This window comes from Gallinula chloropus, assembly GCF_964237585.1.
Source record: "Gallinula chloropus genome assembly, chromosome: 4".
Taxonomy (NCBI): Eukaryota; Metazoa; Chordata; class Aves; order Gruiformes; family Rallidae; genus Gallinula; species Gallinula chloropus.
Window position 1 is genome coordinate 37,358,100 of NC_140088.1, and position 26,292 is coordinate 37,384,391.

General features: G+C 46.2%; 5 protein-coding genes across 5 annotated transcripts; 4 read left to right on the forward strand and 1 right to left on the reverse strand.

Moving 5' to 3' along the window:
• Positions 1 to 3,314: 3,314 nt before the first annotated feature.
• On the forward strand, positions 3,315 to 4,271 carry LOC311191075 (olfactory receptor 5AP2-like; the record flags this gene model as incomplete). Its single annotated transcript, XM_084263171.1, has 1 exon — positions 3,315 to 4,271. One exon carries the CDS (start codon positions 3,315 to 3,317, stop codon positions 4,269 to 4,271), a length of 957 nt encoding a protein of 318 aa, XP_084119297.1.
• Positions 4,272 to 8,542: 4,271 nt separating this feature from the next.
• Positions 8,543 to 11,578, forward strand: LOC311191076 (olfactory receptor 5AP2-like; the record flags this gene model as incomplete). Its single annotated transcript, XM_084263172.1, has 2 exons — positions 8,543 to 9,382; positions 11,492 to 11,578. The coding sequence occupies 2 exons, from the start codon at positions 8,543 to 8,545 to the stop codon at positions 11,576 to 11,578; spliced, it is 927 nt and encodes a 308-aa protein (XP_084119298.1).
• A 3,505-nt stretch (positions 11,579 to 15,083) lies between these two features.
• LOC311191077 (olfactory receptor 5AP2-like) lies at positions 15,084 to 16,043 on the reverse strand (the record flags this gene model as incomplete). The annotated part of the gene is made up of 1 exon (XM_084263173.1): positions 15,084 to 16,043. One exon carries the CDS (start codon positions 16,041 to 16,043, stop codon positions 15,084 to 15,086), a length of 960 nt encoding a protein of 319 aa, XP_084119299.1.
• A 4,081-nt stretch (positions 16,044 to 20,124) lies between these two features.
• LOC311191078 (olfactory receptor 5AP2-like) lies at positions 20,125 to 21,072 on the forward strand (the record flags this gene model as incomplete). The annotated part of the gene is made up of 1 exon (XM_084263174.1): positions 20,125 to 21,072. One exon carries the CDS (start codon positions 20,125 to 20,127, stop codon positions 21,070 to 21,072), a length of 948 nt encoding a protein of 315 aa, XP_084119300.1.
• A 4,032-nt stretch (positions 21,073 to 25,104) lies between these two features.
• Positions 25,105 to 26,052, forward strand: LOC311191079 (olfactory receptor 5AP2-like; the record flags this gene model as incomplete). Its single annotated transcript, XM_084263175.1, has 1 exon — positions 25,105 to 26,052. One exon carries the CDS (start codon positions 25,105 to 25,107, stop codon positions 26,050 to 26,052), a length of 948 nt encoding a protein of 315 aa, XP_084119301.1.
• Between the last annotated feature and the right edge of the window lie 240 nt (positions 26,053 to 26,292).

The following is a 26,292-nucleotide window of genomic DNA, read 5'->3' on the forward strand; positions in this document are numbered from 1 at the left end:
TGTAAACTTGTGATTTACACCTTTATGAGCTCCAGCATTCTGAAGCATCTTGCAACCATGGGCATTAAGATGCTTACCTGAAAACTAAGTTGATTTGAAAATCTGCTGATTCCCAAGGCTGAATCTGACTCGTCTCAGTGCTACAGGTCCTCCTGTGCCTCCGCTACTGCCCAGTGATGGGAGCCAAGGATCTACCCCAAATGCAGCAGAGAACATCTGCATGTCCACATCACCTCTGCTGACTGCCTGATGTGAAGAGAGATGTCCTCCTTCCCAAACTTCAGTAGCTGAACTGCTGGGTGAAGAGGCTGTAAATATGGTCCCTTGGGTTCTCCGGGGAGAAGGCCCCCAGGGCTCTTCGGCAGGGTTCACCAGAGGAAAAGAGAGGAGAGAAGTGAAGAGGAAGAGAAGAGAAAAGGAAGAAGAGGGAGAAGAAAAGGAAGAATAAGAAGAGGAAGAAGAAGAGACAGAAGAAGAGGGGAAGGGAGGAAGAGAAGGGCAGAGAAGAGGCGATAGAAAGGATGAAATGGAGTTCTGAAAACCATTGTGTGTATCTGAGAGACATTATGTGGATGAGCAGTCACTAAGCACAGATACACAATGGCAGTAATGGCCAGCTTGCGTGATGCTTCTCCAGAGACTTGTGCCCATGCAGAGGTTTCAAGCTGACCTTAGTGAAAAATTGAAAATGGGTTTAGAGCAATTTCAGAACATTCAGAGGTTTCCAGCAAGGGTGGGATTGTCCTCACTTGGACAGCAAGGGCCTAGAAATCCACACCTGGGCTGGTGACTCTTGGCTTCTCCTACATTCAGTGGAGAAACATTCAGAGAGAGATTAATCTCTCCCAGAGTGAACTAATAGGCCTTAATGGCCCTGACCAGCCTCAGCTGGGGCCTCCATCCTCCCCCTCTGCCCATTTGCCCATGAGGTCTATTTAAGCTCAGCCCAAGGCCCTTATTCCCCTCCTGGGTTATGCTAGAGAAGTGCTGGTTTCCAGTACAGCAACAGCTATGCACACCTATGGACTCTTTTGATCTGTAGCGTTGCTTGTGCATGGACATAACCTAGCAACTGCTGGGCCCAAGCCTAAGCAGGGAATTGACTTGGCTTAACCTCAGACCTGCTTCATCATCACCATCTGGCCTGATGGTCTGCAGTGTTGGCTGAATTTAGCCCAGGACTCTGGGTCTACCCTACTCACCTTGCTTGGGTACTGTTGGATGGTCTCTTTGAAGATCCTTCCTACCCTCAAGCAGATCAAGACTTCCTCCCAGCATAGTGTCATCTGCAAATATACTGAGAGAACATTCAATGCCTTCATCGAGGCCATTGATAAAGATGTTGAACAAGACTGGACCCAGGACTGAGCCCTGGGGGACACCACTCGTGATAGGCCTCCAGCTGGATTTTGCTGCATTTACCACCACCCTTTGGACGATCCAGTTTCTCAATCAGAGTGCTGGGAGAAACAGTGTTGATGTAGACCACATCCATGGCCTTCCCCTCATCCATTAAGTGGGTCACCTTGTCATGGAAGGTTAGTTTGACAGGATCTACCTCTTGTAAACCCATGTTGACTAGGCATGGTGCCCAGGCCATCACACATGTGCTGCCACGATAGCTCCCAAGATGACTCTCTCCATTTAAAGAGCTTAAGGAGGACGAACCCTGTGGTACTCCCCGGGCCCCAGGCAGAGAACAAGCCAACATCAGTGCTTGCTCCTCAAGTGGTCTCTCCCCATCCGGATTGTGTCACTCCATGTGTATTATGATAGTATACTCAGCGGGGGACACAGAGTTGCTAGTGTAATGCTATTTTCAAGTCTTGTTCTCTGGTCCTCAGTACCACCTCCATTTCCTCATTTGGTATTAGCGTTATGGCCTTCAGTAGGTTGGTAACATTTTGTTTTGGAAATGGGTCGACTTTTCTTTATGACTTTCAAGGATGAGGAAAGACAGGGGAATCTTTCTGGCTTGAGTGTTTGTATAGTTGCAAGACACTGAGATGTTGTCTCTAGGAGATGCCGTTTCTTAATAATCTCACAGCAGTTTCTGATCTTGGCCTATTCTGTCTCCCAGAAGACAACTTATCTCAAGGGATAAGGCAGTAATAGCTCCAGACCTCTAACTCTTGAAATCATTAAGAGAAGTTTTCAATTATATAAGAAAGAAAAAAGAGAGTGAGGAGGGAAACCCAGAGATGATTGTCATGGGGTGATGTGCCAATGAGGCTGTTGGCACTTTATCCCAACCACCTAAGCTGGAAAGCCATAAATAGTGAAGACGAGAGCCTCTTGGAGACGTGGCTGTACGTGAGCATCCGACATCATGTAGAATTAAAGAAACAGGTAGAAGAAAAGGAGACTGGGAATAAATGTGCTTCCCAGAAGCTCTGATGGCTAACGTGAGCTGGGAGGTAGAGCAAGTTGTTTTCCTTAAGTCAGTGCTGATTCTGGGCAATGCAGTCACGCAGGCAGGTAAGAGAGATCTGATTAGAGGCCATGCCAAAGAAATGTGATGGTCATTGTCTCAGGAGCAAAAATTGCCTTTTCTCCTTGACAACATATCCTTGACTCCTGGTAAGAGTTACACTGGGACACGTCTCACGGAATCACTAGGATGGAAATCTTTAGTATGTCTGATGTGTTTACCCTCTCCCCAGGCACAAAATTTTTGGGGACACATTAATTAGGCTGTTGTGTTTGAGATGATCACACCCGTTTTTAATTGAATTTAACAGGATTTTCTGTAAGTTTGTGTGTTGTTATTTCTCTACTTTTCCTCAGAACTGAAAAGGTGCAGAACCTGTCTTTATGCCTTTTGAATGATGTCCTTGGGGAAACCAGTAACAGATGCAAGGACAGAAGTAGTTCAGACTGTAGAAAGCTCAACCTTCTCCAGGAAACCACAAAGAGTGGCATCTCAATACGTTTTTGAACGATGGCAGTGCAATTGGTGTCTAGATAGAATAAAGACCAGTGAGAGTTTTGAGGGCCTAGCAGCGGACTGGACTGGGAATAAAAAAATTGCAGAATATTCTGGCCTGATATGCTGGCAGGTGGAACCTTTCTCACAGAGAAAGGGATGATACATTAAACTGTTCTCAAATCCTTGCCTTTGAGACACATAGTTATGGCACAACCTTTGTCTAGCATGAAGCTTGACTTTCTAGCCTGTATTTGGCATGTAAAGGAGCTGCTTGAAATTACCGGGGAAGTTACTGTTTACTCTACAGACATGCTAGTTAAGTTGTTGTAAGTGGTCACATGGAAATTCCCTCCCTGCCTGAGACCTGTGAGTCTCTTGCACACTGATGGCTTGGGAAAACTGGACCACGGTGACAGAGTTTGTATTCAAGGGGTTCACAGATCGCCACGACCTCCAAGTTATGCTCTTTGTGATGTTCCTGCTCATCTATGTCCTCACCGTGGTGGGAAACCTTGGCATCATCTCTGCAGTCTGGTTTGACTCCCAACTTCAAACCGCCATGTACTTCTTCCTCAGCAACTTGTCCTTCTTGGATCTCTGTTACTCCTCAGTCGTGACACCCAAAATGCTACTGACCCTCTCTTCTCGAAAGAAGACCATTTCTTTTGCTGGCTGTGTCACACAGCTGTATTTCTACGCTGCTTTTGTAACTGTGGAGTGTTACCTCCTGGCCGTGATGGCATACGATCGCTACGTTGCCATCTGCAACCCACTGCACTACCCTGTTGTCATGTCCCAGAAGGTCTGTGTTTCCCTCTTGGCTGGGTGCTATGTGATTGGGTTTTTTGATTCACTGGTGCTCACGGGCTTTGCCCTGAGAGTGTCCTTGTGTGGCCCCAACATCATTGACCACTTCTTCTGTGATGGGCCACCTCTGTCAAAACTGGCCTGCTCTGATACTCACCTGAACGAAGTGCTGGTACTCACTCTTGGGGGCTTCAACGGGGTTGCCACCACATCAGTCATCCTCATCTCCTACGGCTGCATCCTATTCACCATCCTCAAGATGGGTTCTGCACTGGGCAAGCGTAAAGCTTTTGGTACCTGCGCATCCCACCTGATGGTTGTCACCATCTTCTATGGGACCCTTCTCTTCATGTACCTGCAGCCCGTCTCCAGCTACTTCCCAAGCAGAGACAAAATAGTTTCTGTCTTTTATGCAGTGGTGTCTCCCCTGCTGAACCCCTTCATCTACACCCTGAGGAACCAAGAGGTGAGGAGTACCCTGAAGAGAGCAGTGTGGAGGATAATTATTTCCATGCCTAAACGGGAAATGGTTTGACATTTTGGCAGTAATGGCAAGAGAGTGTCTCTGTTTTGGGGCCTTTTTGAGATTGAAGAGAAGCTGTGATAAGTCTTTTTTATGTTATTGTCCACTGTGTAGTCTGTCTCTATCTCTGTGGGATTAAATTGTTATACATTTGCCTCTAGATAGTGCATTTTGTAATGGGAGAAATAAGTACTGATTGAAGGGCCACCAGAAGCTGATTGTGAGGAAACACGCTGAAACGTCCAGACTGTTTCTGAGTCTTTGGATATGAGCATGTGCTGGGTATTCTCATGGACCTGCCATTCCTCAGGCAAACCCAAGTTACCTCTTGGAGCAAAATATAATGTTGAGGCTTGGCTCTGAAATATAACATGGCCGTGAGATTTTGGCTGAGGACTCGGACCATTTTCTTCTCAGCTGTCTTTGGCCAGAGCCCATTCGTAGTCATCCTGTCTGGCAGTTTGGACACTTTTTACCAGCGTGGTGGACTATATCCCTACCAAGTGCTAGAGCTCTTCCAGTCACAATATGGGACCTATAGATTTCAGGAGAAGTTCTTAAACTGATAAAAGCTTCTCTGAATCCTCTTCTTCCGCAATGACCCATCAAAGCATGTTCAAAGGTATTGTAAAGGGTTTTCTGCTGCACATCAATCCTTTCAAAAGCATTTTATCATGAATAAATACTTCAAGTGGTGGTTGTAATGCAGAGCATTAAGTATTGGACAGGGACAGTTCCTAAATGTAGTGTTAAGTGGAATTTTTCTGTACATATGTTCAAATTTGAGGATGCAGAAATCATGCCAGGGTGCATTAGTTGCAACAAACTTTATATTTCTACTATTTTTCTCTAAATTTCTCAAAGCATGTAGCTTTATTTATCCGAATGACTCTTAGATGTTGGATTTAACTGGCCGAATTTAAAATTTAGAAAGTAAACATTAAATTTGATCATAGACTCCTTCCCCAGCAGGAACAAAACACCATGATTCTTGATAAAATGAACATGGGAAACTTTAGGTGAACTATGCTGCATAAAGACAAACCACTGCATTTGAGAAATGTCACTCTGTATTTAACTTCCAGACAGCTGAATTTACGGTTGCTGCAACCCACTCAGACCCTATCAGTCATGTCACTTCCACACATCTGCTTTCAGTTTTAAAAGACAAAAAATTTGAAAATTACATATATTTTCCACACCTTTTCATTCCTACATCAGTTATAAGAGGAAAGCGATTGATTTGGAAATATCTGGATTGCCCATTTTCATTCCCTTTTTCAGGAGAGAGAGCATGTCTTGAGTTGTACCTGTAGGATTGCTAACAGAGTGGGAGAAACCTGGAGGCCAGGGCCTGGAGCATCTCCCCTATGAGGAAAAGCGGAAAGGACTGGGTCTGTTCAGCCTTGAGAAAAGAAGACTAAAAGGGAATCTCTGTGTCCAGCTTTGGAGACCTCAACACAAGAAGGACATGGACCTGTTGGACCATGTCCAGAAGATGGCCACAAAAACGATCAAAGTGCTGGAGCACCTCTCCTATGAAGACAGGCTGAGAGGGTTGTGCTTGTTCAGCTTGGAGAAGACAAGGCTCTGGGGGGGACCTTATAGCAGCCTTCCAGTACCTGAAAGGTGCCTATAAGGAAGCAGGGCAAGAACTGTTCAGGAGGGCATGTAGCAGCAGGATGAGGGGTAATGGTTTTAAACTTGAAAAAGGGAGATTTAGGGTGGATATTAGGGAAAAAATCTTCAATATGAGGGTCACTGGTACAGGTTGCCCAGAGAAGTAGTGGAGGCCCCATCCCTGGAGATATTCAAGGTTAGGCTTGATGGGTCTCTGAGAGACCTGATCTATTGAAGATGTCCCTGCTTACAGCCAGGGTGGTTGGACTAGATGACCTTTAAAGGTCCCTTCCAACCTAACACATTCTATGATCTGACCCTACCCTGGCACAGCTTTATGCCATTTCCCCTTGTCCTATCACCTGACACCTGGCTGAAGAGACCATTGTGGATCTCTCTACAACTTCTTGTCAGGTCAGTGTAGGCGGTGATAAGGTCTCCCCTCAGCCACCTCTTCTCCAGCCTGAACACTCCCAGCTCCCTCAGCCATTCCTTGCATGATTTGCCCTCCAGCCCCTTCCCCAACCTGGTTGCCCTTTTCTGGACTTATTCAAGGACCGCAGAACCCTTCTTCTTGTGAGGGGCCGAGGACCAGACACAGTACTCGAGGTTCGGCCTCACCAGTGCTGAGTACAGGGGTACAATCTCCTCCCCAGACCTACTGGCCACACTGTTTTGATACAAGCCAGGATGCCATTGGCTTTCCTGGCCACACGAGCACACTGCTGACTCATCTTCTGTTTGCAGTCAGCCAACACCCCCAAGATCATTCTCTGCATGACAGCTCTCCAGCCAGTCTCCCCCAGCCTGTAGTGCTGCATGGGGTTGTTATGTCCCATGTGCAGCACTCCACACTTGGCCTTGTTAAACTTCATCCCATTGGTCTCATCCATCGGTCCAGTCTGTTTGGATCCCTCTAAAGAACCTCCCGACCAACAAGCAGATCAACACTTGCTCCCAGCATAGTGTCATCTGGAAACTTACTGAGGGAACATTCAATCCCTGCATCAAAGTCATTGATAAAGATGTTGAACAAGACCGGACCCAGGACTGAGCCCTCGGGATGCCAATCATGACTGGCCTCCAGCTGGATTTTTCTCCATTTACCACCACCCTTTGGGCCTGGCCATCCAGCCAGTTCTTAACCCAGTAGACGGTCGTCCTGTCTAGGCCAGTGGTAGCCAGTTTCTCCATCAGAATCCTGAGAGAAACAGTGTTAAAGGCTTTACTGAAGTCCAAGTCGACCACATCCACAGCCCTCCCCTTGTCCATTAAGCAGATCACCTTGTAACAGAAGGGGATGAGGTTTCCTCAAGAGGATCTGCTTTTTGTAAACCCATGTTGACTAGGCCTGATGCCCTGGCCATCACACATGTGCTGCACGGTAGCTCCCAAGATGACTGTCTCCATTTAAAGAGATTAAAGAGGACAAAGCCCTGTGGCACTCCCCGGACCCCAGGCAGAGTACAAGCCAACACCTTCTGCACCCAACCCAGCCAGTCCTTGCTCCTCTAGTGGTCTCTCCCCATCCGGATTGTGTCCCTCCATGGGTATTATGGGAGATGGTATCCTCAGTGGGGGACAGAGAGTTGATAGTGTAATGCTCTCGTCAAGTCTTGTTCTCTGGTCCTCAGTACCTCCTCCGTTTCCTCCTTTGGTATTAGCGTTATGGCCTTCAGTAGGTTGGCAACATTTTGTTTTGGGAATGGGTAGACTTTTCTTTATGACTTTCAAGGTTGAGGAAAGACAGGGCAATCTTTCTGCCTTGAGTGTTTCTATAGTTGCAAGACGCTGAGATGTTGTCTCTAGGAGATGCTGTTTCTCAATAATCTCACAGCAGTTTCTGATCTTGGCCTATTCTGTCTCCCAGAAGACAACTTATCTCAAGGGATAAGGCAGTAATAGCTCCAGACCTCTAACTCTTGAAATCATTAAGAGAAGTTTTCAATTCTATCTGAAGAAAAGAAGAGGGAGGTGGGGGATGGAAACCCAGAGATGATTGTCATGGGGTGATGTGCCAATGAGGCTGTTGGCAGTTTATCCCAACCACCTAAGCTGGAAAGCCATAAATAGTGAAGACGAGAGCCTCTTGGAGATGTGGCTGTACATGAGGATCCGACATCATGTAGAATTAAAGAAACAGGTAGAAGAAAAGGAGACTGGGAATAAATGTGCTTCCCAGAAGCTCTGATGGCTAACGTGAGCTGGGAGGTAGAGCAAGTTGTTTTCCTTAAGTCAGTGCTGATTCTGGGCAATGCAGTCACGCAGGCAGGTAAGAGAGATCTGATTAGAGGCCATGCCAAAGAAACGTGATGGTCATTGTCTCAGGAGCAAAAATTGCCTTTTCTCCTTGACAAAATATCCTTGACTCCTGGTAAGAGTTACACTGGGACATGTCTCAAGGAATCACTAGGATGGAAATCTTTAGAATGTCTGATGTGTTTACCCTCTCCCCAGGAACAAGCCTTTGAGTCACATAGTTATGGCACAACCTTTGTCTTGCATGGAGCTTGACTTTCTAGCCTGCATTTTGCATGTAAAGGAGCTGCTTGAAAGTACTGGGGAGGTTACTGCTTACTCTTCAGATATGCTAGTTAAGTTGTCATAAGTGGTCACACAGAAATTCCCTCCCTGCATGAGAGCTGTGAGTCTCTTGCTCACTGATGGCTTGGGAAAACTGGACCACGGTGACAGAGTTTGTATTCAAGGGGTTCACAGATCGCCACGACCTCCAAGTTATGCTCTTTGTGGTTTTCCTGCTCATCTATGTCCTCACCGTGGTGGGAAACCTTGGCATCATCTCTGCAGTCTGGTTTGATTCTCAACTTCATACCGCCATGTACTTCTTCCTCAGCAACTTGTCCTTCTTGGATCTCTGTTACTCCTCAGTTGTGACACCCAAAATGCTACTGACCCTCTCTTCAGAAAAGAAGACTATTTCTTTTGCTGGCTGCTTCACACAGCTGTATTTCTACACTGCTTTTGTAAATGTGGAGGGTTACCTCCTGGCCGTGATGGCATACGATCGCTACGTTGCCATCTGCAACCCACTGCACTACCCTGTTGTCATGTCCCAGAAGGTCTGTGTTTCCCTCTTGGCTGGGTGCTACGTGATTGGGTTCTTTGATTCACTGGTGCTCACGGGCTTTGCCCTGAGAGTGTCCTTGTGTGGCCCCAACATCATTGACCACTTCTTCTGTGATGGGCCACCTCTGTCAAAACTGGCCTGCTCTGATACTCACCTGAACGAAGTGCTGGTACTCGCTCTTGGGGGCTTCAACGGGGTTGCCACCATGTCAGTCATTCTCATCTCCTACAGCTGCATCCTATTCACCATCCTCAAGTTGGGCTCTGCGCTGGGCAAACGTAAAGCTTTTGGTACCTGTGCATCCCACCTGATGGTTGTCACCATCTTCTATGGGACCCTTCTCTTCATGTACCTGCGGCCTATATCCAGCTACTTCCCAGGCAGGGACAAAATAGTTTCTGTCTTTTATGCAGTGGTGTCTCCCCTGCTGAACCCCTTCATCTACACCCTGAGGAACCAAGGGGTGAGGAGTACCCTGAAGAGAGCAGTGCGGAGAATCATTATTTCCATGCCAAAGTGGTAAATTCTTTGACATTTTGGCGGTGATTGGAAGGGGGTGTCTCTCTTTTGGGTCCTTTTTGAGATTGAAGAGTCCAGAGCCTATTCATAGTCATCCTGTTTTGCAGTTTGGACACTTTTTACTAGCGTGGTGGACTATATCCCTACCAAGTGCTAGAGCTCTTCCAGCCACAATATGGGACCTATAGATTTCAGGAGAAGTTCTTAAACTGATAAAAGCTTCTCTGAATCCTCTTCTTCCACAATGACCCATCAAAGCATGTTCAAAGGTATTGTAAGGTTTTTCTGCTGCACTTTAATCCTTTCAAAAGCATTTTATCATCAATAAATACTTCAAGCGGTGGTGTTAATACAGAGCATTAAGTATTGGACAGGGACAGTTCCTAAATGTAGTGTTAAGTGGAATTTTTCAGTACATATATTCAAACATCAGTTATGGATGCAGAAATCTATGTCAGATTTACTTGTGTTGTTTTGATTCTGCGTGCTGGAAAACAGTACACAGAAATTATATTCTTTTTCAATTTCTCTGAAATGTCTGTTTTCATTTCTGATATAATTAATTTGTTCAGTAGGAATCACCAAACCCTTTCTTCAACTAGAAGTCATAAGGATTGCACTTCAATGTCATGCATACTGTGAATATACAATAGATAATATTCTATGTGTATCTCAGAATGAATGAAAAATTGAACCACTCGTGAGTGACTGATACCAAAATAAAATTTCCACTGCTTTGCCAAATTGTGTGGTTTTGATGAATGTTGATTTAAAATTAAACAAATTCTGACAACGAGAATCCTAGCCAGTACGCCACTGGGGATTGTTGGTGTTTTCTGGTGCTGAGTCTCTCTGCTAATTTGTTGTTTTTACTCTTGCTTTGTGAACACAAGTGGCAGTGCTTTTGGAGAAGATGGCTGGGGAAAATCAGACCGAGAGCCATATATTTCTTCTTGAGCAATTTATCTCTTCTAGATTCCTGCTACCCATCAGTGGTGGCGCCGAGAACATTAATGAACTTTCTGATGGAGAAGAAAACAATCTCTCTTGTCAGCTGTGACACCCAGCTTTTTTTTTTCCATAGGTTTTGGGACCACTGAGTGCTTCCTTCTGGCTGCAATGGCATATGACCGCCACATAGTCATCTGCAATTGTTAATATCATTTTGCAATACACCTATACATGTGCATAACCTGTCCCGCTTCGTATTAAAATTAGTCCCAAGAAGTCATTTCCATAAACTCCTCCCCACTGCGCCTGTGCACTGCTGTTTGGTGTTGGTCGTTGAGGGTCATGGGGATGAAGTCGGATGGCTCCTCTTTGTCACCGCAAGTAACCTTCTGTTTTGTGCAGGCTCAGTTACCCCTTGACTCTGATCCAAACTGTAAGTTTGGTTTCTGCAAGTTTTGTATACCTTCAAGGACAAGGGGGAGCTCGAACTAGCTACAATGAGATGCTCTGCCTGAATTTATCACCAATTACGAGACAAGCAAGGAATTCATCGGACAGATAAGGAGTTCGTTAGACCAATGGGGTGATTGGAACTCGTCAAAGAAATCATTTTATTTTCACAGAGCACATAGTAGGCATCATTAATGCAAGGTCATTTCTGACACAAACCATCCTGTTAGTAAGCCCCCCTTAACAAGCACCATTTAACCCTTTGCAAGCAATTTATTAGCAAGCGCCCTTTAACCTTTTGCGAGCATCTTGCTCGAAAGCCCCGTACCACTAGCACTCTGCTGCTCTGACATCTCAGTCAACAAGCGTCTGATATTTGGCCTTGGGGTACCGGTGGAGATGGTAACCGTCTTGGCTGTCCTGGACTCCTACGCTTTCATCCTCTCTGCCCTCTGCTAAGAGCCAGTGAAAAACCTTCTCCACTTGCACCTCTCACCTGACTGCAGTCTCCATCTTCCATGGGTCTATCCTTGCCTTGAACTTCTGACCAAGTCCCAGCAACACCCTGAGTACAGACAAGAATTTTTCTGTGTTTTACTCACTGGTGGTGCCCATGCTGAACCCCCTGATCTACAGCCTCAGGAACAGGGAGGTGAAGAACGTCCTGAGAGAGTTTGTCATGTGGAAGTAGCTTCAGCATGACATTTAACTGCTGGTTCTGTGATATTGGACTGTCCTGGTTTTGGTCAGGATGGAGTTAATTTCATTTGTAACAGCAGATGAATGCTGTGTTTTAGAGTAAAATGGGAGTAGTGCTGATAACACCCTGATGTTTCTAGTTGCTGTCAGACAGTCAAGGACTTTCTCAGCTCTTCATGAGAAAGAAGGGGCGAAGCCAGGACAGGTGACCGAGCTGACCAAAGAGAGTATTCCACGCCAGTTACGTCCTGCCCAGGATATCGGGGGCTGATGGGAGGAAGGTCTGGGGCGGCTCTGGGACGTGCGGTTCTTGGGGGACGGTCGGGTTCTGGGACGGCTCTGGGTGGCACGGCCTGAGTTGTGTGGTTTGGTGAGAAAGTGCATTGTGTATCAACAGCTTCATATATTTTTGCTTTGAAGTCCTGTTAGCATTGTTATATTGTATCTTTCTGTTATCTTAGTAAACTATCCTTATCCCAACCCACGGGCCTCTTAATTTCTTGATTTTGGGGTTATTTGCCCCTTCCTCTTACTTTTTCCCTGCCCTTACTTCTAATCCCCCCGCCCCCCCCCCCCCCCCCCCCCATCTTCCCTTTAACCTGCTCTTTTCCTTTAAGGAGCAGGCAGCTGCGTGGATCTTGGCCCTCAGCCGGGTGAAACCACGACATGGACGCCATAGCTTTGCTTGACACCAAGGATCTTTGTTTCCCTACCCTATTACTTAGGCTTCCAGATTTGGTTTGGAAGCACTTCTGAGTCTTGCTTTCCTTCTACTACGGGCTTGTGCCAGTCACCAGATACCATAGACAGTTTGAGTCATCGTCTGTATTTTCTTGTGGGTAGCTTTTTCTTCCTCCCTCTTGGTCTTTTCAGACGCACACTGGACATTAGCTCCAAGACCCTTGATAGCCCTGTCAAAATGCTCTTCCACAGCCATCTGTATCTCCCAGTTTACAGCTTAAAACCTGCCTTATGACCTCTTTTCATTTTCAGGATCTCACTCCCTTATCACTAAAGGGCAATGAATTGTTCCTGTACAACTCCAGGAAATTTCATTAAAATAATGAATGAAATACCTTCAGTCTAACAGGGAAAAATCAACATTCTTCTCACCTGTGTTAGGCATCGCTGTGAGGTATGTGTCCTCTCTTATCTAGAGGATAAATCTTGATGAGGTATCTCAAGCTAAAGAATTGGTAACTAATTTTTAGATAGGTAAGGGTAGGTTGTATGAATACAGTCTTAAATGCTCAGACCAATATGGGACAGGTTTTGAAGGATCTACAGAGCACCCAGCTTGCTCCTTCTAATACGTCTGGGCTGATTTAACTGCACCTGAAGGGGTACGGTGCCAGCTCTTCCTGCCCAAAAGGTTGCTTGAGGGTTTTTTGAGGTGTCAGAACCACTTGCAGACAGCATCTCTACTACGTTTCTAAAGCGGGAATTTTGTGTGTGCAGCCATGGGTTTCTTTCTACGTTTGGTAGATCCCTTCTCTGCAAAGATCGAAGCAAAATGATGCAATGATGATGCTCTCAGTAGAAAAAGTATTCCCAGGGAAACCAACCCAGTTTCTTCTATTGCAGGAGTTTACAATTCTGCCTTCCCTGCACTTTAGACCAAAGTTCCTCTGGGAAGTTCACTGAGTTGGATCCACCACACACAAGGCGACGGCAATCCAGAGCTCTTTTAGGGACCTAACACCGAGTCTGGAGAAATAGTTGAGCATTTTAGTTCTCTCTGCTTTGGAAAGGCTGTTAAGAGGAAAGAAGGATGCCCAGAGTAGGGTAATTCATCAAGCAGCAGCGAGTGCCACGTATTACGTTTCTCATGGCTGCCTTTCTTGAGAGAGGTTGGAGCCGATGATCTTTTCGGTCCAACCCAGGATTTTTATGGTTTTATATTTCTATATGTATGCCATAAGCAAAAGTGTCCAACAAAGTAGAAGGAAGAAAAACCAGATACGCTGAAGGTCTTAAAAGACAGAAAATATCTGATAGCAACCCTCTCTGACTTGCCAGACTTTTTAGCTTCTAATCATGTTGATTTGGGCTCCATCATTCAGCTGCAAGTGGAAGCCACTTCCTCCCTGACCGACGGCAACGTCTCCTCTCCCACTGCCAGAGTACCCAAATACTTCACCACCAAAATACAACCTAATTTCCATGCTAGACAAGGGAAAGAGATTTTTCTGCTGCAGTATATGTCTGGAGAGGAGCACAGAAGGTGTCTGAGTGGCAAGGGGCAACCAAAATCAAGCATGTGAGAAGGAGGAAGGCTCTCTGCTGAACTTATCCTGACAACCTGAATTTTGCTGCGTTTTGCAAGGAAGTTGCAGAATTGCACCCAATCACAAACGCCCGTGAGCATGCGCTCAAGAAACAACAAATGCCCCATGGAATTAATTAGGATGAGCAGAAATTAGGGTGCTTTTTCTTGCACCCGTCTGCCAGGTAAAGATGATGGATTCCTGGTTCCCTGGTGCTGTGGTCATCCCTGTACCATGCTTTATGTCCCCCGCTCCTTTCTGAGCCATAATTTGCAGAATTGCTGGTTTAGGGCTTTTTGCAGACCCAGACAGCTAGCATCTACCCACAGTTTATATGTTCGGGACCGTCTTTCAATTACGGGGACTAGACACGCAGCTAATTTTTAAAAGAAAGTTTGTTTTTCGTGGTGTGATTTGGACGTGGGACACTGATGCACGTCTCCCGGTGTAATTCCACGTGTCTTCCCAGTTAAGGAAGTGGCACATAAGAGGAACACAAAGCAACACTTGAAATGAATGTCAGTCCCTCCCTTGCTGCTATCACTGTGCAGAAATTGTCCTTAACAGCGGGCAGCTTCAACACGGTTCATCGTCCTGTGTTTTTACTTACACTGCCTACGCTGTCAGTGAAGATGTGTGCCCCAATGTGTAGCCTGGGAGAGGAATTCCCCTTGGTATTTAAAGGTGTAGCTCGAGATCCAGCTTTTCCATAGTTCAAGTCAGGAACAAACACGATGTATCTTTTCAAGCCTTTTATCTTACTTTTTGTTCCCCCAGAAAGTAAATTTTAAAATGCACTTACTCTTCCAAAGCGTTTCCTCCCAGCCCAGCAGTGTAACTTTGAGAAATAACTCCCAGGTTCACAGTGAGGAATTTTATTGGAGTTTGGGGGTATGGTCAGTATCTTGCCAGAAAAATACATATTTATCAGTGAAAAAAGTTATAAGCCAATAAAGCTATGATTTGTCCTTTCTGTGAGAAAGAGTTCTGGAATAATTCAGGGTAATTTCTTCCTACCGGCTGGTGGCTGCAGAGGGAACTAAAGTTTGAGGCTCCGACTTTGGGTTTCCTTCCAAGCAAGAAGTGATCACGGGGTCTGTTTCTCAGGGCTAAATACTGCAATTTGATGTTGTGCCGAAAATGTGGAAGAACCTATGTACAATTGCGAGGGTTAGGGCAAAAGCCAACTGCTTTGTTGCAGCACAGGCTTCCTCACAGAAGAAAACCTGCTCATTTCCTGGCTGATACAGCTCTTTGATGTTGACAGCAGTTTAACATCCTTCTCCTGCACTTCACCAGAGCATCCTTCACCTCCTTGTTCCTCAGGCTGTAGATGAATGGGTTGAGCATGGGGGTGACCACGGTGTAGAAGATGGAGGCTACCTTATCCAGGCTGCTGTGGCTAGATGCAGGTTGTAGGTACATGAAGAATATGGTCCCGTAGAATAGGGAAACGGCTGTGAAGTGGGAGGCGCAGGTGTTGAAGGCTCGTGACCTGCTCCATGCTGAGGGCATCCTCAGGACCGTGCGGAGGATACGGGTGTAGGAGAGCAAAACGGCCATGCTCGTGCCCACCGCGTTTATGGCGACAAAGGCAATGATGACCATCTCGTTGCTGCGGGTGTCGGAGCAGGCGAGCCTTAGCACGGGATTGACGTCGCAAAAGAAGTGGTCGATTTGGTTGGGTCCGCAGAAGGAGCCCCCAAATGTGCAGGCTGTGTAGACGACGGCACTGAGAAAGGCGATGAGGTAGGATGATGCCACCAGCTGCCGGCAGATGTGACTGGAGATAACGGTCACGTAAAGCAAGGGGTTGCAGATAGCAACATGCCGGTCATAGGCCATCACAGCCAGGAGGTGACACTCGACAGTTGCAAAGAAAGCAAAGCCATGGAACTGCGTCACGCAGCCAGCGAAAGAAATGGTGTTGTTTTCTGATAACAGGTCTGCTAGCATTTTGGGGGAGATGACTGTGGAATAGCAGACATCAGCAAAGGAAAAGTGGGTGAGGAAGAAGTACATGGGGGTGTGGAGGCTGGGAACCACCCAAACCAAGACCATAATCCCAATGTTCCCTACCAAAGTCACAATGTAAATCAATAGAAACAACCCGAAAAGAGGAGCCTGCACATGTGGGCTGTTGGAAATTCCCAGGAGGATGAATTTAATCTGCGTGTGATTTCCTCCCATGACCAGACGTTATCTGCTGAGGCAAAAGGAAGAAAAAATATCCAAATTAGAAAAAAACACAGTTTCAATTTTGGACCCTATTTCACTCCAACCAATCACCAGGGTAACTGCCATGTCTTGGTATATTCTACTATATTTTCTAAACCCAAATTGCACGTGGGTTTTTGGTCTCCAGTTGAGGTACTGAGGAACCAGCAGGGAGTGAGTTGAAGCAATACAAATGGCAAATTTGTATTTCTGTGCTTTTACGCTTAAAGGGCTTTAGTCCAGCACACCAGTATTCAGATTTAAGAAAAGAATGAGATCTTTATTCCCTTCCACTTTGAAATTTATTTCAGGAGACAGCTCAGAGGAACCTCGTAAACTTGGAGAAAGTGACACCACAGATGACACAACATGAATGACCTCCAGATGCTTCTCTTCTTTGGCTTTTCACTATTATTCCAGTCTTCAAATCACATTTATCAAGTTATTATATATCAGTTACAGTGGATAAGATTTACATCTATTTGTAAACTTGTGATTTACACCTTTATGAGCTCCAGCATACTGAAGCATCTTGCAACCATGGGCATTAAGATGCTTACCTGAAAACTAAGTTGATTTGAAAATCTGCTGATTCCCAAGGCTGAATCTGACTCTATTGTGCTGACAACTTGAAATGCTGCGCTTCCTCATAACAAAACGAGAGTCACCCTTATTTAACACTAACGTAAATCAGTGCATCTTGCTTTAGCTGGCATAGTAAAAGAAAAAGAATTTGCATAAAGCATTAATCCCTGCTATTACAAAGAAAACCTGCTTTGATAAGGCTGTTTTCCAACAGAGCCCAGAAAAAGAGGACACGAAGAAGAAACCCTACTGTCGAAACGCAGGCAAGGCTCTGCTTTGTCTCAGTGCTACAGGTCCTCCTGTGCCTCCGCTACTGCCCAGTGATGGGAGCCAAGGATCTACCCCAAATGCAGCAGAGAACATCTGCATGTCCACATCACCTCTGCTGACTGCCTGATGTGAAGAGAGATGTCCTCCTTCCCAAACTTCAGTAGCTGAACTGCTGGGTGAAGAGGCTGTAAATATGGTCCCTTGGGTTCTCCCGGGAGAAGGCCCCCAGGGCTCTTCGACAGGGTTCACCAGAGGAAAAGAGAAGAGAGAAGTGAAGAGGAAGAGAAGAGAAAAGGAAGAAGAGGAAGAAGAAAAGGAAGAATAAGAAGAGGAAGAAGAAGAGACAGAAGAAGAGGAGGAGGGAGGAAGAGAAGGGCAGAGAAGAGACGAGAAAAAGGATGAAATGGAGTTCTGAAAACCATTGTGTGTATCTGAGAGACATTATGTGGATGAGCAGTCACTAAGCACAGATACACAATGGCAGTAATGGCCAGCTTGCGTGATGCTTCTCCAGAAACTTGTGCCCATGGAGAGGTTTCAAGCTGACCTTAGTGAAAAATTGAAAACAGGTTTAGAGCAATTTCAGAACATTCAGAGGCTTCCAGCAAGGGTGGGATTGTCCTCACTTGGACAGCAAGGGCCTAGAAATCCACACCTGGGCTGGTGACTCTTGGCTTCTCCTACATTCAGTGGAGAAACATTCAGAGAGAGATTAATCTCTCCCAGAGTGAACTAATAGGCCTTAATGGCCCTGACCAGCCTCAGCTGGGGCCTCCATCCTCCCCCTCTGCCCATTTGCCCATGAGGTCTATTTAAGCTCAGCCCAAGGCCCTTATTCCCCTCTTGGGTTATGCTAGAGAAGTGCTGGTTTCCAGTACAGCAACAGCTATGCACACCTATGGACTCTTTTGATCTGTAGCGTTGCTTGTGCATGGACATACCTAGCAACTGCTGGGCCCAAGCCTAAGCAGGGAATTGACTTGGCTTAACCTCAGACGTGCTTCATCATCACCATCTGGCCTGATGGTCTGCAGTGTTGGCTGAATTTAGCCCAGGACTCTGGGTCTACCCTACTCACCTTGCTTGGGTACTGTTGGATGGTCTCTTTGAAGATCCTTCCTACCCTCAAGCAGATCAAGACTTCCTCCCAGCATAGTGTCATCTGCAAATATACTGAGAGAACATTCAATGCCTTCATCGAGGCCATTGATAAAGATGTTGAACAAGACTGGACCCAGGACTGAGCCCTGGGGGACGCCACTCGTGATAGGCCTCCAGCTGGATTTTGCTGCATTTACCACCACCCTTTGGACGATCCAGTTTCTCAATCAGAGTGCTGGGAGAAACAGTGTTGATGTAGACCACATCCATGGCCTTCCCCTCATCCATTAAGTGGGCCACCTTGTCATGGAAGGTTAGTTTGACAGGATCTACCTTTTGTAAACCCATGTTGACTAGGCATGGTGCCCTGGTCATCAAGCACATGGAGCACGATAGCACCCAAGATTTCTCTCTCCATTTCAAGAGCTTAAGGAGGACGAACCCTGTGGTACTCCCCGGACCCCAGGCAGAGAACAAGCCAACATCAGTGCTTGCTCCTCAAGTGGTCTCTCCCCATCCCGATTGTGTCCCTCCATGAGTATTATGATAGTATACTCAGCGGGGGACACAGAGTTGCTAGTGTAATGCTATTTTCAAGTCTTGTTCTCTGGTCCTCAGTACCACCTCCATTTCCTCATTTGGTATTAGACTTATGGCCTTCAGTAGGTTGGTAACTTTTTGTTTTGGGAATGGGTAGACTTTTCTTTATGACTTTCAAGGTTGAGGAAAGACAGGGCAATCTTTCTGGCTTGAGTGTTTCTATAGTTGCAAGACACTGAGATGTTGTCTCTAGGAGATGCCGTTTCTTAATAATCTCACAGCAGTTTCTGATCTTGGCCTATTCTGTCTCCCAGAAGACAACTTATCTCAAGGGATAAGGCAGTAATAGCTCCAGACCTCTAACTCTTAAAATCACTAAGGGAATTTTTCAATTATATAAGAAAGAAAAAAGAGAGGGAGGAGGGAAACCCAGAGATGATTGTCATGGGGTGATGTGCCAATGAGGCTGTTGGCACTTTATCCCAACCACCTAAGCTGGAAAGCCATAAATAGTGAAGACGAGAGCCTCTTGGAGACGTGGCTGTACATGAGCATCCAACATCATGTAGAATTAAAGAAACGGGAGAAAAGGAGACTGGGAATAAATGTGCTTCCCAGAAGCTCTGATGGCTAACGTGAGCTGGGAGGTAGAGCAAGTTGTTTTCCTTAAGTCAGTGCTGATTCTGGGCAATGCAGTCACGCAGGCAGGTAAGAGAGATCTGATTAGAGGCCATGCCAAAGAAATGTGATGGTCATTGTCTCAGGAGCAAAAATTGCCTTTTCTCCTTGACAACATATCCTTGACTCCTGGTAAGAGTTACACTGGGACACATCTCACGGAATCACTAGGATGGAAATCTTTAGTATGTCTGATGTGTTTACCCTCTCCCCAGGAAAAAACTTTTTGGGGACATGTTAATTAGGCTGTTGTGTTTGAGATGATCACACCTGTTTTCTGTTGAATTTAACAGGATTTTCTGTAACTTTGTGTGTTGTTATTTCTCTACTTTTCCTCAGAACTGAAAAGGTGCAGAACCTGTCTTTATGCCTTTTGAATGATGTCCTTGGAGAAACCAGTAACAGATGCAAGGACAGAAGTAGTTCAGACTGTAGAAAACCCAACCATCTCCAGGAAACCAGAAGGAGTGGTGTCTGAGTACATTTTTGAACGCTGGCAGTGCAATTGGTGTCAAGTTAGAACAAAGGCCAGTGAGAGTTTTCAGGGCCAAGCAGCTGACTGGACTGGGAATAAAATAATTGCAGAATATTCTGGCCTGGTATGCTGGCAGACGGAAGCTTTCTCACCGAGAAAGGGATGATACATTAAACTGTTCTCAAATCCTTGCCTTTGAGACACATAGTTATGGCACAACCTTTGTCTAGCATGAAGCTTGACTTTCTAGCCTGCATTTGGCATGTAAAGAAGCTGCTTGAAAGTACTGGGGAAGTTACTGCTTGCTCTACAGAGCACAGGATTAAAACACGCTAATTAAGTCATGATAACTCGTCTCATCTTAATTGCCTCCCTGCCTGAGACCTGTGAGTCTCTTGCACACTGATGGCTTGGGAAAACTGGACCACGGTGACAGAGTTTGTATTCAAGGGGTTCACAGATCGCCACGACCTCCAAGTCAAGCTCTTTGTGGTTTTCCTGCTCATCTATGTCCTCACCGTGGTGGGAAACCTTGGCATCATCTCTGCAGTCTGGTTTGATTCCCAACTTCAAACCGCCATGTACATCTTCCTCAGCAACTTGTCCTTCTTGGATCTGTGTTACTCCTCAGTCGTGACACCCAAAATGCTCCTGACCCTCTCTTCAGAAAAGAAGACCATTTCTTTTGCTGGCTGTCTCACACAGCTGTATTTCTACGCTGCTTTTGTAACTGTGGAGTGCTACCTCCTGGCCGTGATGGCATACGATCGCTACGTGGCCATCTGCAACCCACTGCACTACCCTGTTGTCATGTCCCAGAAGGTCTGTGTTTCCCTCTTGGCTGGGTGCTATGTGATTGGTTTTTTTGATTCACTGGTGCTCACGGGCTTTGCCCTGAGAGTGTCCTTGTGTGGCCCCAACGTCATTGACCACTTCTTCTGTGATGGGCCACCTCTGTCAAAACTGGCCTGCTCTGACACTGGCCCCAATGAAGTGCTGGTACTTGCTCTTGGGGGCTTCAATGTGATTGCCACCACATCAGTCATCCTCATCTCCTATGGCTGCATCCTATTCACCATCTTCAAGTTGGGCTCTGCGCTGGGCAAGCATAAAGCTTTTGGTACCTGTGCATCCCACCTGATGGTTGTCACCATCTTCTATGGGACCCTTCTCTTCACATACCTGCGCCCCGTCTCCAGCTACTTCCCAGGCAGGGACAAAATAGTTTCTGTCTTTTATGCAGTGGTATCTCCCCTGCTGAACCCCTTCATCTACACCCTGAGGAACCAAGAGGTGAGGAGTACCCTGAAGAGAGCAGTGCGGAGAATCATTATTTTCATGCCAAAGTGGTAAATGTTTTGACATTTCAGCAGTGATGGGAATGTGGTCTCTCTCTTTTGGGTCCTTTTTGAGATTGAAGGGAAGCTCTGATAATTCTTCTGTATGTTATTGTCCACTGCGTAGTCTGTCTCTATCTCTGTGGGATTAATTTGTGATACCTTTGCCTCTAGATAGTGTATTGTGTAATGGGAGAAATAAGTACTGATTGAAGAGCCACCAGAAGCTGATTGTGAGGAAACACACTGAAATGTCCAGACTGTTTCTGAGTCTTTGGATATGAGCAAGTGCTGGGTGTTCTCATGGACCTGCCATTCCTCAGGCAAACCCAAGTTACCTCTTGGAGCAAAACATAATGTTGAGGCTTGGCTCTGAAATATAGCAGGGCTGTGAGATTGTGGCTGAGGACTCGGACCATTTTCTTCTCAGCTGTCTTTGGCCTGAGCCCAATCATAGTCATCCTGTCTGGCAGTTTGGACACTTTGTACCAGCGTAGTGGACTATAGCCTTACCAAGTGCTAGAGCTCTTCCAGACACGACATGGGACCTATAGATTTCAGGAGAAGTACTCAAACTGATAAAAGTTTCTCTGAATCCTCCTCTTCCACAATGACCCATCAAAGCATGTTCAAAGGTATTGTAAAGATTTTTCTGCTGCACTTTAATCCTTTCAAAAGCATTTTATCATGAATAAGTACTTCAAATGGTGGTGTTAATACAGAGCATTAAGTATTGGACAGGGACAGTTCCTAAATGTAGTGTTAAGTGGAATTTTTCTGTACATATGTTGATGATGTACAGTCATGTCAGGGTGCATTAGTTGCAATAAACTTGATATTTCTTCTATTTTTCTCTAATTATCTCAAATCATGTAGCTATTTGTATCTGAATGTCCGTTAGCTCCTCACCATCTGGCCTGATGGTCTGGAGTGTTGGCTGAATTCGGCCCAGGTCTCTGGGTCTACCCTACTCATCTTCCTCAGGTACTGTGGGATGGTGCCCTGCACACCATGGTGTCCTCCTGGGCTGTATTTCACACAGAATCAGAGAATTACAAGGTTGGGAAAGAGCTTTGAGATCATCAAGTACAACCATTCCCATCCTATGCGAAAGCATATCCCTAAGTACCTCATATACCCTTCTTTTAAACATATCCTGGGATGGTGACTCAACCCCCTCCCTGGGTAGTGTGATGCAGGCCCTGAGAGCTCTTTTAGGGAAAATGTGTTTCCTACCATCTAATCTGACCCTACCCTGGCACAGCTTTATGCCATGTCCCTTTGTCCTCTCTCCTGTCACCTGGCTGAAGAGACCATCGCCCATCTCTCTACAACCTCCCTTCAGGTAGTTGTAGGCAGCGATAAGGTCTCCCCTCGGCCTCCTCTTCTCCAGCCTGAACACCCCTAGCTCCCTCAGCCCCTCCTCACATGATTTTCCCACCAGCCTCTTCCCCAACCTGGTTGCCCTTCTTTAGAGTCACTCAAGGACCTCAGAATCCTTCTTCTGGTGAGGGGCCCAGAACTGGAAAAAGTACTTGAGATTCGGCATCACCAGTGCTGAGTACAGGGGCACAATCTCCTCCCCAAACCTACTGGCCGCACTGTTTTTGATACAAGCCAGGATGCCATTGGCTTTCCTGGCCACCTGAGCACACTGCTGACTCATCTTCTGTTTGCAGTCAGCCAACACCCCCAAGATCGTTCTCCGCATGACAGCTCTCCAGCCAGTCTCCCCCAGCCTGTAGTGCTGCATGGGGTTGTTATGTCCCATGTGCAGCACTCCACACTTGGCCTTGTTAAACTTCATCCCATTGGTCTCAGCCCGTAGGTCCAGTCTGTTCCAATCCCTCTAAAGAGCCTCCTGACTCTCAACCAAATCAAGACTTCCTCTCAGCATAGTGTTCTCTGGAAACCTCCTGAGGAAACATTCAATCCCTGCATCAAAGTCATTGATAAAGATGTAGAACAAGACTGGACCCAGGACTGAGCCCTGGGGGACGCCACTCGTGACTGGCCTCCAGCTGGATTTTTCTCCATTTACCACCACCCTTTGGGCCTGGCCATCCAGCCAGTTCTTAACCCAGCAGAGAGTCTGCCTGTCCAGGCCAGTGGCAGCCAGTTTCTCCATCAGAATGCTGAGAGAAACAGTGTTAAAGGTATATTGAAGTCCAAGTAGACCACATCCACTGCCTTCCCCTCATCCATTAAGAAGGTCACCTTGTAACAGAAGGTGATGAGGTTTCCTCAAGAGGATCTACTTTTTGTAAACCCATGTTGACTAGGCCTGATGCCCAGGCCATCACACACGTGCTGCACGATAGCTCCCAAGATGACTCTCTCCATTTAAAGAGATTAAAGAGGACAAAGCCCTGTGGCACTCCCCGCACCCCAGGCAGAATAGAAGCCAACACTTTCTGCACCCAACCCAGCCAATGCTTGCTCCTCTAGTGGTCTCTCCCCATCCGGATTGTGTCCCTCCATGGGTATTATGGGAGATGGTATGCTCAGTGGGGGACAGAGAGTTGCTAGTGTAATGCTCTCGTCAAGTCTTGTTCTCTGGTCCTCAGTACCACCTCTGTTTCCTCATTTGGTATTAGCGTTATGGCCTTCAGTAGGTTGGTAACATTTTGTTTTGGGAATGGGTCGACTTTTCTTTATGACTTTCAAGGTTGAGGAAAGACAGGGCAATCTTTCTGGCTTGAGTGTTTGTATAGTTGCAAGACACTGAGATGTTGTCTCTAGGAGATGCCGTTTCTCAATAATCTCACAGCAGTTTCTGATCTTGGCCTATTCTGTCTCCCAGAAGACAACTTATCTCAAGGGATAAGGCAGTAATAGCTCCAGACCTCTAACTCTTAAAATCACTAAGGGAATTTTTCAATTATATAAGAAAGAAAAAAGAGAGGGAGGAGGGAAACCCAGAGATGATTGTCATGGGGTGATGTGCCAATGAGGCTGTTGGCAGTTTATCCCAACCACCTAAGCTGGAAAGCCATAAATAGTGAAGACGAGAGCCTCTTGGAGACGTGGCTGTACATGAGCATCCAACATCATGTAGAATTAAAGAAACGGGAGAAAAGGAGACTGGGAATAAATGTGCTTCCCAGAAGCTCTGATGGCTAACGTGAGCTGGGAGGTAGAGCAAGTTGTTTTCCTTAAGTCAGTGCTGATTCTGGGCAATGCAGTCACGCAGGCAGGTAAGAGAGATCTGATTAGAGGCCATGCCAAAGAAATGTGATGGTCATTGTCTCAGGAACAAAAATTGCCTTTTCTCCTTGACAACATATCCTTGACTCCTGGTAAGAGTCACACTGGGACACGTCTCACAGGACCACTAGGATGGAAATCTTTAGTATGTCTGATGTGTTTACCCTCTCCCCAGGCCCAAGCCTTTTTGGGGACATGTTAATTAGGCTGTTGTGTTTGAGATGATCACACCTGTTTTCTGTTGAATTTAATAGGATATTTTTGTAACTTTGTGTGTTGTTGTTTCTCTACTTTTCCTCAGAACTGAAAAGGTGCAGAACCTGTCTGTATGCCTTTTGAATGATGTCCTTGGGGAAACCAGTAACAGATGCAAGGACAGAAGTAGTTCAGACTGTAGAAAACCCAACCATCTCCAGGAAACCAGAAGGAGTGGTGTCTGAGTACCTTTTTGAATGATGGCAGTGCAATTGGTGTCAAGTTAGAACAAAGGCCAGTGAGAGTTTTCAGGGTCAAGCAGTGACGGGACTGGGAATAAAATAATTGCAGAATATTCTGGCCTGGCATGTTGGCAGGCGGAGCCTTTCTCACAGAGAAAGGGATGATACATTAAACTGTTCTCAAATCCTTGCCTTTGAGACACATAGTTATGGCACAACCTTTGTCTAGCATTAAGCTTGCCTTTCTAGCCTGCATTTGGCATGTAAAGGAGCTGCTTGAAAGTACTGGGGAAGTTACTGCTTGCTCTACAGAGCACAGGATTAAAACACGCGAATTAAGTCATCATAACTTGGCTCATCTTAATTGCCTCCCTGCCTGAGACCTGTGAGTCTCTTGCACACTGATGGCTTGGGAAAACTGGACCACGGTGACAGAGTTTGTATTCAAGGGGTTCACAGATCGCCACGACCTCCAAGTTATGCTCTTTGTGATTTTCCTGCTCATCTATGTCCTCGCCGTGGTGGGAAACCTTGGCATCATCTCTGCAGTCTGGTTTGATTCCCAACTTCAAACTGCCATGTACTTCTTCCTCAGCAACTTGTCCTTCTTGGATCTGTGTTACTCCTCAGTCGTGACACCCAAAATGCTACTGACCCTCTCTTCTGGAAAGAAGACCATTTCTTTTGCTGGCTGTGTCACACAGCTGTATTTCTACGCTGCTTTTGTAACTGTGGAGTGTTACCTCCTGGCCGTGATGGCATACGATCGCTACGTGGCCATCTGCAACCCACTGCACTACCCTGTTGTCATGTCCCAGAAGGTCTGTGTTTCCCTCTTGGCTGGGTGCTACGTGATTGGGTTCTTTGATTCACTGGTGCTCACGGGCTTTGCCCTGAGAGTGTCCTTGTGTGGCCCCAACGTAATTGACCACTTCTTCTGTGATGGGCCACCTCTGACAAAACTGGCCTGCTCTGATACTCACGTCACTGAAGTTCTGGTACTTGCTCTTGGGGGCTTCAACATTGTTGCCACCACATCAGTCATCCTCATCTCCTACAGCTGCATCCTATTCACCATCCTCAAGATGGGCTCTGCACTGGGCAAGCATAAAGCTTTTGGTACCTGCGCATCCCACCTGATGGTTGTCACCATCTTCTATGGGACCCTTCTCTTCACATACCTGCGGCCCGTCTCCAGCTACTTCCCAAGCAGAGACAAAATAGTTTCTGTCTTTTATGCAGTGGTATCTCCCCTGCTGAACCCCTTCATCTACACCCTGAGGAACCAAGAGGTGAGGAGTACCCTGAAGAGAGCAGTGCGGAGAATCATTATTTCCATGCCAAAGTGGTAAATGTTTTGACATTTTGGCAGTGATGGGAATGTGGTCTCTCTCTTTTGGGTCCTTTTTGAGATTGAAGGGAAGCTCTGATAATTCTTCTGTATGTTATTGTCCACTGCGTAGTCTGTCTCTATCTCTGTGGGATTAATTTGTGATACCTTTGCCTCTAGATAGTGTATTGTGTAATGGGAGAAATAAGTACTGATTGAAGAGCCACCAGAAGCTGATTGTGAGGAGACATGCTGAAATGCC